Genomic DNA, 12,968 nt, shown 5'->3' with positions numbered 1-12,968 from the left:
TGTACACACCGGCAATAATTAGAAAGTGAAAGCCAGGTTTTATCAAAAACGTTTTGAATTTAAAAACATGAAAGCCTATAGATGCACGTTTAAACCACTTTTATTAACATGAAAACTTTTACAGCACCTGTTTTCTTGAACATATTCATTGTTATATTTTCACAATAAGATACCGCCGAATTATAACAGATGATATTTTTAGTTCTATTTGATGCCAAGAAGGCAGGATAGCATTATATTGTCAGTATCACAAAAGGCTAACAAATGCATATAATTTACTCTAGATTGTCTGGTCTAAGTTTCCAATAATTCCAGGAGTATCAAAGTTCTGGAACTGTCTTGGCGCACATCTCTATTACGGTATAAATAGATATCAATACGGGCAAACTATTTGATGTCTGTAAGGACTTTTATTGAAGTAATAAATTTGGAATTGCAGTGAATTCGCGTGCTCTTCTTCAGCAAAAAGTCGCTATAACGAGTGAGTGTTCACGTGGTTTGATTTTCTTTTTGGAATTTTATGGAATTGGTAAATCGATTCAAAATTGTTGATCTTTTATAAAAAATGAGATTTAGAAATGCTGCATAATTATATAGTTTGTATGGTTATATTTTTATTTCATCTCCTTTTCTGGGACACGTTTTAGAATCATCATGGTATGTTAAAATTTATTTGATTTTGATTTGATTTGTTTGGATTTTTACGGCTCGTCAACACATAACTGGCTATTTATTTGATAAGGATAATTTTGTAACTTGTATTTTTAAAAAACATTTTCTTCTAGACGCAATGTTTTGTATGTCTGCTGATGCTAGTATGTTGTAAATAGTCTAAGATGTACCTCTTCTTAAAAAAACAATATAATAGTATTCGTTATATGTATAAGCATTTCTACATATAAACTTACAATAAAAGTACGTCTTATTGATCTTAATATGATAAATATGACAATAAAGCAGACAAAATGGCATTGTATAATTGCATTAAAATGTGTTTACAGATAAATAAAATACGAAAGAGCGTAATTCGTATATGCATAATAAGTTTCCGTTTTAATGTGACGATAATATTCAGCAATGATTTTTATGCTATGCAATGAACTTCGAGGACCAAGCCAGGTATAATATAATAATCAATGTTTAAACATTTATATTAACTTATATCCTTACTGTTCTAGGACAAGTATCTATGGCACCATATCAAGTACAAAACAAATCGTTATATTCTTTTTATAGCAACTTTCTTAAAAATAACAGTTCTTTTATATTTCGGAAATCTTAATCATTTTTATTCAATCGTAAAATTCTTAAAAGTAATATATTCCTTATGTGTCGCTATTATTTTCATGACTGCCTTGTAGTTACAATATTGCTTTTTGCCTTAAAACAAGGTTGACGATAAGATTATGTTTTTTGGATTGGTTAAAAAATACCTACATCGTCATCATTAAATTCCCGGTTTATGACTTAATGTAATTAATTTAAAAAATATGAGTATTTAATTCGTAATCACCACAATTGTGTGTAATAGTCATTTATTTATATCTGACAAAATGATATAATATACAAAGGAGTGAACGAGTGAACACGTCGAGGGTCAAATTAATTAGTATGCGAGGTGCAAAGATTATTTGAAATCGGATTACATTGACGTAAACAATAATAACCGTTTGCAGAATTTGGCACCACGGCATTTTTGTATCAAGTATAAAGGAGCGAACGAGAGAACACATCGAGTGTACAAATAAATTTGTATGACTACAGTGTAGTAACAATCAACAACTACAATATTTTTGTCGGATGACTAAGGACTAAGTAACAATGTTTCTAATCTGAAAATGTTTTACTACCAGATAAAAAAACAACAACACTATGAAAGAATTTACATCTTGAATTCACAGTTTTCGTAAATAACACATTCTTGCAAAAATGCATTTTTAGCAGTTGCATCACGTGATGTTCAAATTGTCAAAATCTGATCATAAAGCCTTTTGTTCATTTCCAGAGTGTAAGACATCCATATCAAATCCATATCACCCACACATTGCCTCGTTTTGCATTTCCAAGAGTTCAATAGTTTAATATCCAATTCATACCACACCACATACAGCTTCGTTTTCATTTTTAGACTCCAATATGTCTTAATCAAATGCATATTATACTCCTTCTGGCCTTGTTTCTATTTTAAGACTCCAAAATCCATATCAAATTCTTATTGTAAATGAAGGAGAAGATGTTATGTCAAAATGTCTAAAATCTGGTGTGAAATAAATGTGTACATGTACTTGTTTTTACATTAATTGTCAATAATATATTTATTTTATATCGTATATTTCTTTAAAACACGTACATGTATCTTGTAATATTATGAATCATAAAACTTAAATATGATAATAATTCAAAGTGCGTGGTGCACCATGAAATCAACCTACTACCAAATGATATTTGTTTTGCTTACCTTTATTGAAATGAACAAACGATAACATTTTATACAAGAGTATTACTGGCCCTATTTATATTCCTACATGGCTAACAATTCCATTTATAATTATTTATAAGATATTTATACTTTTTAAGATAATATAACGAAAAGAAAAATAACTGACAGCAACACATTACTTAACGGTGGTAGGTATTAAATTATGCTAGCTTGATCACATGAAAACATAATCTTTCTCAAAACTATTAATTCATTTATAATTGCTACATATCTAAATAACTCTTCCCTGTTCTCGGTAAATTTAAAAACAATTATTTAAAGAATTCCTGCTCAAAACCCGTCGATTTGTTTCCCTTTTTTATTAATAATCGATTGTGTCCTTAGTTTACCTCTTCTAATTTTATCGCTTTGGTATGTATTTGCTAAGTGTGTGGGTTAATAATAAAAAGGCAGAAAATGTTTTTAAAAAAGTAGCACTTATTGTTTGGAATTGTAAAGGGCACGCAATATTGAATATTGAAACATCGGACCTACGTGACATCAGACATTTCCACGTCCTTGTAGAGCGTAAGCACTATTCTTTTTTTAACAAACTTTGTCATTATGTATTGATCAACTTACTCTATATGCTAATAACCTTCTTGTTTAATATGTATAAACCTTAGACAAGGTCAACATGTTGCTTTATCAATGTATCTGCCAGGAAAAATGACAGAAGGTAACGTCCAATGTCAGTGTCACAGATTATGTTTTCAAATACAGAATAAGTTTTACAGAGCAACACCATTTTGAAAGACAAATGTATTCGATTTGGTTGTTGCAAAGAGGTGTTGCTTTAGAGAAGATAAATTACTGTTGAGTATTTGTATTAAAAAAAATGGTACTGTTGTTGTAAAGAGTTTTATTGCTCTACATCGTACATCGCGATTCCACTGTGTAAATCATATAGGTATGGAAAATCAACAGGACTTTTTGTGTGTTTAGAAAAAAACGGATAAAGAATAAAGACTGGCCGTTTGTGTGTTTTTTTTCATTTTTTTTTATCATTTTACAAAGATGCTCAACATAATTCACTTTGGTACAAATGTCCTGGTGTTGCAGTAACATTTCACATATATTTCTTGTAGAATACATTATGTGTTAAACTTTTATTACCAAATACAAATATTTTTATCCTATATCTTATACACAATTAAGCAACGTGGAAGAAAAAAAAATGTAAATAATTGTTTAAATGAAAAGCAGATTTAATTTTAAAAGAAATAAGTTGACAACTCGATGACAAAATAAAAAGTAGGCTGAAAAAAAATCGGTTTGTTGTTGAATAAACAGTTAAACATGCGTTTTAACTTCTCGAACGTAATGAGATTTGACAAAAGAAAAGAACACACAGATATGTTACCTAATAAGGATATTAGGTGCTAGTGTCCTTAAAAGTATATTTAAATATATTCTAAATACTTAATTTAAAATGCGAAAATTTGAAATTATGATATGATCATGATATGATATGATCAGTACAGATTACAAACTCTGATGGCGACATTGGATAAAAAAGGAACACGTTTTTCTTCCCAACAAGTCACATATGTTCTTAACGGTCGATGTCGCTACAATAGCTCGTGCTTTGCTCTTGAGGCCTGTCCTGTTGACACTGGTTTTTATACTCTAAGAAAGAAAATTAATTTCTTATTTTGATAACGCTCAGGTGAACGAGTGGTAATTACATAAATACAATTCTTTGATACGGCTTAGTAAACATTAAGATGATTTTCTTTAAGAACAATAAACTATATGATAGATAACATACTAATGGTAAATCAAGTGTAAACTAAGCCCATATGTTTCTGAATGTTTGATCATTTGAGCATGACATTTTAATGTTAAAATACTTAAAATGTTTCCATTTATATCAAATACTTACCGGCTGATTAAATCCATTGTATTATTACTCTGAAGCATGATTGTTTACTTAGTAATAAACATATAAACAATCGGTATGAAATACTTCCATAGAAAAGGACATGTACTTGTACATTTCTCTTTCTAAAGTAAAACACCGTTTTGAGATATACTGAATTATCAATGAAATAAAGATTGAAGGCAAAAACAAATGCACAACTTTTTATAGGCGAGGATAAGAGTATCATTGTTTCTGGGGAAAAAAATATTCTCTCATACGTAGGAGAAGAGCAAATAAAACGAAACTTTAACTGTCGTATATGGGATATAAAGTGCCATTAAGGAAATATTCATACTATAATTGATATATATGATTTTGTATTCCTCCAAAATTAGTGTTTATTGTGCTTAAATGTATTTTCTCAAGAGACTTCTAACATCAATATTCTTTGATTAAGTGACATGCGTGAACTACCCATTTGGGAGTAATCGTAAAGTTATACAAAAATCTATCTTGCTTTCTCCTCAGTATAAGCTATAAACTTCAATGTCCTGATATCTATAATGCGTATTTATTATATACTTAAACATGACATATTGAGAAATATTGATGAAATAAAATGCGTATTATATTCTTCCATGTTTTCACTATTACAATTTAATATTCAGTGCATTAAAGCATACATCTCATATAATAAACACACATGAAATATTTATTTTCATACCACTTGATGACAATAAACCATGTAATTGTAGAAAAAAGAATATCTTCTATTTATTAATTAATTAATTTCTTTATAAGAATCATGAGCTATATGAATATAGTTCGATTAGAGACAAACATGTGGTATATCAGGCAGTGTAATATCAACAAGTTTATGATATAAATACGGATATTTACGACAGTGTTTTATAAATACTGGTACGTTTACTCCACTGTAAATGTTACAGGTGTTTTGTTATATGATTATATGAGGCAAGAGCTATAGTGGCAGACATTTTATGTCATTGAGGTAAAACATAACAACAAACAACGTTAAAAATACAACAACAACAAACGATACAAAAAAAATTAGTTCATTTGCCATATTTTTCGCTTACATTATATGCTATGTAACAATTTATATTAAAAATATCATGAAAATGAACATTTTTTCAAAATACATTAGTTACAATATGTAATGTATTCAATCTCTGTTTGCTGCCGCGTGCTCTATTAAAGCTTTTTTTCTTAAAGACCCTGCCTTGACTGAACTAGTATAGAAACTTTAAAACAGACTATCAAAGTCATTAGGTATTTTTGTATTTTGTTCTATATTTGATAAACACGCACATGTCGTCGTGCCTGATTTAATGTGTGTTTGATTGCTTTTTTCAGATAACAAACACGTGCTATGCGGCGGGTAAGAGCATCGTTACAAAATTGGAAAGAAATATTCAACCAAAATTATTCCAGACAGAGATCCATCAGCACGAGACGAGAATATAATAGTGTGTGGTAACATGAATCTGGACAGTTAATTGAACGAATATATTATAACATAATATCAAGAAACAAAAAACAGGAAAAGGACAAGAGATGCTGCTATAAAGTCAACACATGTCCAACAATATCCACACTATGACGTCGAACATGATAATTTACAAAACAAAGAAAAATAAATAATGTGGAAAACGTTAAAGATTGTCCTGTTATTGACAACATGTGACATGATAAAATCCGGAAACGTAAGCCTAGTTTTGTTTGATAGTCTGTGTAAAAGAAGTGATGACGATTTGAACAAATTGATCAGTTCTGAACTAACACTAGAAAGCAATGTCTTCGTAACACAAGTGTGTGCAAAGGAAAACGATAACATTGAAAGCATTATAAAAAGCAAGGATGTGGATATATTCGTAGGAGCCATGAATCTAGACGACGATAAATATTATCTAAAATTTGCAGAATTTTTCAATAGACCTTACATTTCACCAAATGGAATTGACAGACATTTAGCTGGAGATATTGTTTGGTCGCTTGGGGTTAATTATCAGAGGTTATCTACCGCTCTAGGAATAGTTCTAACTCATTTTAAGTGGAGACAGGTCTTGTTGATAATCGAGGAAAGGACTGAATATGTAACGTTTGGGAATGAGATGTTTATTGAGCTGGTGCATGATGGGTTCAGACCTTCCATTAATTATGTGAGACAGGACTATACAGATACAGAGGTCGAAGTGATGTTGTCAAAGATAAATAATCAACAAAAAGGTAATCATACTAAAATCAATAGATTACTTACTTAATTAATTAATTTATTAATTAATTAAAAAAAAAACAATAACAACAACAGAAGACATAATTAAAAGAAAACAAATGATGTTATTTAAAATCATAATAATCAATAAGAAGAACTTTTGATCTAAATAAAATTTACATTATTTCCATTCAAAACATCGTTACCTTTAAATAATAAGCAACACTGATAACATTAAAACAACCACAGCGATACTTAAAACTGTTTTATTTCAGTTTAATACGTTCGATTTGTCTATATCAATTTTAGTATGAATAACAAGTTACGTTTTATTAGTATACATAAACCACTGAAACATAAAGCGACTAAATGTAGAATCGTGACCAAGACAAACCTGCATGACTAAATAATAAAAATGTGGGCAGATGGCGCTGTTGAGCTAAAACAGATAATACTTTCAGGTGAAGAGTAAACAAATATTTGAACAGTCACAATCTGAACATCAAAATCAGTAGAGATAAAAAAATGTACAAAACGTAAAAAAGTAGAGATAAAAGTGTACAAAACATCGAGAATGAGTTGAAGTGTTATACAATAAGGCAAAGAAAAACACCTGAAATGCCAGATCTTTTTTAGAATTAAATGTTTACTCATCGTTTCTCTGCATTATACCTGATTAGTCATAAACGGAATTCACTCTATAGTTCATGAAGAATTTTCTTTAAGATTGCTTTTTAATTTCCTGTCGTGACGATTGTGTTATCGTTTTATACTGCTTGAGCAGTCAGATAAACATTTGTTTAACATTTCTTCTTCATCAGAAACCATACGTAAAGATCATACTTGAAGAATTAAACACATGTGTTTACAAAGGTATTAACAACAACAATAATAATAATATCAACAACAACAACAATAACACAGCAACACTTTTCTATGTATATAAAGGCCTAAAATACATCGATTTTGATATAGTATCATACATTTGAGGTTGTATCATGTTATTATACATTTCATGTTCTGAATAAAACTTAGCTAGAAAATTATTTTTAATAAAGAAAGAAGATGAAAATATTTTGCATTTGTTTCCACTGGTTCATCTTATTTGACAACCAATACAGTTGCTTAAACGATATTTCATTTACTGTACAGAATAATTAGTTTTACAAGTGAATATAATAGTAATTAAAAAGAATCTAGATATCAACGCACATGCGTTAAAGCATTGCATGCAGAGGTGACTGTCACTTTGTCGGAAAAAATTAAGATAATTATATGGGACATACATGTATCTACGAATATTTTTTGTAAGGTAATGGTTTTAAATGCTTTAGAAGCCTCGACTGTACAAGCAAAGCAAAAGCGCTACTTAAAATAAAAAAGAAACAAATGTTTATCAAAGCGAACCCTTATTTTGAACGTTTTTCATTTTGAGCTATACATTGATAATATTTTCTTGGAAAGAGTTTTCAGAAACATACCATTTAATCATTCAGGAACTGCCGCAGCGGGGAGAAAGCAAAACGCGAATCAAATTGCATCAAGTTATAAGCAAATATTAAGTATTCCTTAATTTGAATGAGAAAAAGTTAATTCATCCCTTTTGCATATTAACTATTTTGTTCGCACCTACCTTCATATGTCCTAAAAAGCACTAAATATTAAACAGCTTGAAAGATTAATACGGTCGTAATTACTAGATATTAAGGACATTTGATACGAGACACGGCTGTTAAATTCGTTCAATGCGTCAATAAATTCACATTAATTTCGAGTTTCAATCATTTAGATTTGTAATGACTTTTAACTGTTTCGATATTTTAACTAGTAGGATGGAACATAAAAGGTTCCTATTGATTTAACGTTCAAATGAATTCAATTATGTATAGTAAAATAAGTCGAGCCATTCCTGCTTAATGACGATTAAAACACTATTCCAACTGTTTGGAATATTGAAACATGTTTGCAAGAATGTAAAGTCGTATGGTGTATTAAAGAAAATGTACTTTGGGGAAAATGTACTAAGATCTTAAGAAAAGAAAAACAATTCACAATTCAAGATATGACTATGACATGCAAGTATTGATTTTGCAGTATGTAACCCTTTTTTATTTAGGTTAATTTTGTAGATATGAAGTGCCGATTTTGATGTAAATTACTTTCAGTTGATAATATTTTACTTTTTGATACATTTTAAAAATTAAATTAACATGAACCTGTAGACACGATAAGATATGATAAGAGATAATGCACAGTATTTTGAAAAGAAAAAGAAGAAATAATTTCTTACAAATTATATTATACTTTACTTATTTCATCAATGTTTTAGAAATTATCTTTAATGAGAAATAATTCAAATAACACTTATGTGACACATTTGAAGAAAACAACAAAAACAAAACAAAAAATCTCCCCAAAACATCTAAGTATATCATAATCAAAGAAAATTAAATTTTGCTAAACGGATACTCAGACGCATGCTATTTGCTAAAAATATACAGTACATTACCTTTGAATCGCATTCCTACCGCAGTTCTACATAAGCACACTCTAATTCACAAATTTGCAAGACCCATTACCTCCAGTCGTCATTCCAATGTCCCGGAAATGATTTTAAATCCTCTACCCTAGATTAAGTCTTAACCTTAAGCGAAACCAAGTGATCTAGAATTGAATTAGTTCAAAGTTAAGTTCGATACTTCCATCGCCAATGTCCCGGAATTAATTCTAATCTTTGTAACCTAGATTAAGTCTTAACCTAAAACGAAACCAAATTATCAAGAATTGAATTAGTTCAAATCAAAACTCGACACCTCCTTCAAAATGAAACAAAATGCAACATACCATGGTATCGTTGTCGTTATAAATTTCAAGAACATATAAATCAAAATTAATAGCAGTGACAAGCCTTCAGTTCTGCTTAATCAAATGCTGATGATTTTGGAAGACATGCACATAGTTTCTTCTATAATAATTTCCTGATGTGTTGAATGTTTGGCACTAATGAGTTCAAACTGAGGCCACATGAGCAATGTTCTTGAGAAAAAGCTAATGTAAGAACAAAAATGTATGCCAATACATCTAAAATAAAACATTTTTGTTTCAAAGTACATGTAATGGTTTTTTTTCTAAATAAGTTGAATAAAAGTATCATGTTGAACTTAATATGTAATTGTATTTTGATTTAAATATTTTCCTTTTTTCTGTTCCATTTACATGTAAACGTTCTTTTACTATCGTAAGATTTACATTTTGCAACACTTAATTCTCGAATGTAACATCAATGTGTTATAAGACATGTACATGTATATGTGCATACAAGTTCGATGAAAGTCAAATAACACTTAAAAACAATTTCTCAAAGAAATGGAATTCAGAGTATAAACTAACAGAACCTTGCTGTTTTATGTCAACCAACAACCCGATAAGCCATATGAGCCGACATATGTTTGTGTTCATATCTCTGTCTTTTCATGCTGTCCCTCTCCGCCGTTCTCCGCGCCGGTGCCCTCTTTAATAAGTTTGGTGTTCTGTATGCGCGCCCGGTGTGGATGGGTTGTTTTGGGGACTGCGTTCTGAGAATGTCTTCTTGCCTTGTTGATCTGCGCTGTTTGAAAAGAGTGAAACAAAAGACAACAACAAAAGGAAAAAAAAAACAAAAAACAATAAAACATCACTGTTTGTGAATCAAACCAACTCTATGACCTTTATCGTGCCTCGTAAAACATGATCGATTTAAATGACACCACCATGCACGTAAATTGATCGACAATATTTCAGAAGTGAGGACAGCTTATTGCTCGCTAATCTGAATCCCTGGTGAAAATTGAACAGGAAATTTGCAATGAATTATTTCCGGGGATATTGATGTCCGTTTGGTCGAGATAACAACCATATCAAAAGATTTTAAGTTATCTGCTGAGCTTTTTGAAATAAAAACAATCAAACCACAACTGATTGGATTGTTATCAAGCCTCAAGTGCTCGAAGATAAAAGATGAAACGCTTACTACTCGCTTTATAGTCAGTTAATGTAGAAAAGCAATTTAATTATTATGTATAAACGTTATATTGCAACTGCTGAATAACATGGCAAGCTTCATTTTTGTAAAAAAGTAAATCGTAAAGGTAACAATCTGTTACTACATTTATTATCAAAATATGTATTATACGAGTATAATAAAAAATAATTTTAAGTTTTACTATATATTACTGCTATAAATAACCTATTTAATTTGTAAAATATTCACAGAGTAAGTTTTGTTATTTTCTTTGGCTTAATTATATTAAGTAAAATAAGGAATCGAAAAAGATATTCAAAACCACATTATGATGTTATAATCCTGTATGTTATTTGACTAAAGTCACTGAGTAAAAAAGTTTATACGTAAAATTATCATATTATTTTGTCTGTTGCAAATACCAATGTATCTTTGATGTTTTTGATTAAATTTAACAGTGTTCCACTGCTGGACAAATTAAAAAAACAACACTTAAATATCGAGTTTTTTTTTTAAATAAAGAACAATTATGCAGTTTGTGTATATAAAATGTTTGATTTAATGAAAGACTATCTGTTAGACATGCTCTCATAAGGCAGGGTATTAAAAATAGTTGTATAATATTAGTGCTCTCCTACTATCATATAACATACACAATTAAAACAAGTTAACTATCATATACATTGTAGCTAACAACAGTGAAACAAGTAAAAGAAATGACCGAAGCTTTTCGAAAAATGTTCAATATTATGACTCAGAAATTGATAATGAAAATGGTAACTGAAGTAAAATTAAATCTATAGTTTCTTAATCCTTAAGATGCTAAGTAATTACTGAGTTATTTTGTCAAAACATAATTTGTCATGCTGGTTAGTGTTTGTAAAATTATTGTTATCATTATTATTGTAATTATTATTATTATTTTATATTTACATGTAAAATTGCTATTATGAATCACGTAATATGTTCAGGAAAATAAATATATTTGTATATTTTCAGCCATTGTTCTTCTGACTACAACCAAAGTGCAAAACAGAATCATCGTAATTGCTGGAAGGAAGGACGGCTTTGCTGAGCAACATTCGTTGTTTATCCTCCAGACAAATCCTTATCAGAAACCTCACATCGAACGATTCAATGATACTATTTTTGAAAACACGACAAGTGATATTTTGCAGTCTATATTTTTCCTGCAACCTAGTTTTGAAAATGCGGAAGGTAAACTTTCCAAACGGAATGTAGTGACAATTAAAGAATCATTGTCTTTTCAGAGAACAATAAGAAAATCACGAAGTGTTACAAATGATGACACAATAGTTATAAACTTCATTTACGATTCTGTGATGTCGTTAGACGCACTAAGCGCTGACAGAAATATCAGTGATGTACGATCATTTTTTCGTAGCATAGGCAATAGAACCTTTCTGTTATATTCCGGGACAATCAAAACTGACATTTCTAATAATGTTTTATTCGATTTTGTTCTGAGTGATATGAACATCGAACAATGGCAAATAGATCGTGTGCAGGAAATAAAGCAGCTTTCAGACGGTAATTGGGCAATAATTGGACTTTCAAAGGTACCGTTCTTTGTATTATCTTGTTTTTAGCCTTTTAAGATGCTAGTAAATAAGATATCTAACACAGAAGGCGTCCAAGGACGTTATTGAGATGAGTATCAAAATGATTACTGGCACAATTATTAATAGCTTTGGTCTGCTTCTCTTTTTCTCAATATTTGTACTTTGTGTGTGACCTTTGCTTTATTCATTAGCGTCGTTTCAAATTTCACGGGTTTTATTTTAAGACGTTTTTGCACACATTAATTTTTTATGAAAGAAATTTGTTAAGATTGATTTCCCTCTGATTTGATTCGACTGACTCTGACACACTTTTACACAAATAAGCACGCAAAACATTTAAGTTACATTAAATGTTTGAAGGAAAGAAAGTGCTGTAAAACTTATATGAAAGAAGTAAAAAATGTAAGTACGTCGCTCGTCCCCATTATTTTTGTTTTATTGCTGTTAAGAATATTCAAAAAGTAAAATGTCGAAATCTCAGGCAATAGTTGATCGCAAAATGTAGCCTTATGTATAAATGAGAAGATTTTATATTCAATTATTGAAATTTGTATTACAGTCTATCTATTTATTGAATGATTCAACAACATTTTGCAGGTTAGATGGCCAAAGAATATTGTGTTGGGTCCCGACCCATGCTTCCATTTAGATTCTTGCAGGCAAGAATCAGAAGGAGGACTAGATGCTCTTTATATTCTTGCCATTGCCATAGCTGTCTTGTTTGTTGCCGGGGTAGCAAACTGCATAATAAAAATCACTGTGTGGTATTATACGATAAATAATTAAAAAATAGCTTAAAAAATCCG

The 12,968-nt window shown here is 29.9% G+C and overlaps 1 protein-coding gene across 1 annotated transcript; it reads left to right on the top strand.

Moving 5' to 3' along the window:
- Window positions 1-5,724: 5,724 nt before the first annotated feature.
- On the top strand, window positions 5,725-12,926 carry LOC132748767 (uncharacterized; the record flags this gene model as incomplete). Its single annotated transcript, XM_060738403.1, has 3 exons — window positions 5,725-6,593; window positions 11,579-12,159; window positions 12,760-12,926. Coding segments are annotated over exons 1-3 (1,334 nt in total), but the record flags the coding sequence as incomplete, so codon positions are not given.
- Window positions 12,927-12,968: the final 42 nt, after the last annotated feature.

Source organism: Ruditapes philippinarum, unplaced genomic scaffold (assembly GCF_026571515.1).
Source record: "Ruditapes philippinarum isolate M1 unplaced genomic scaffold, ASM2657151v2 ctg20962_1_1_1_1, whole genome shotgun sequence".
In the NCBI taxonomy this organism is placed as follows: domain Eukaryota; kingdom Metazoa; phylum Mollusca; class Bivalvia; order Venerida; family Veneridae; genus Ruditapes; species Ruditapes philippinarum.
Note: the sequence above shows the minus strand (reverse complement) of the source record. Positions and strands in the feature narration are given on the sequence as shown.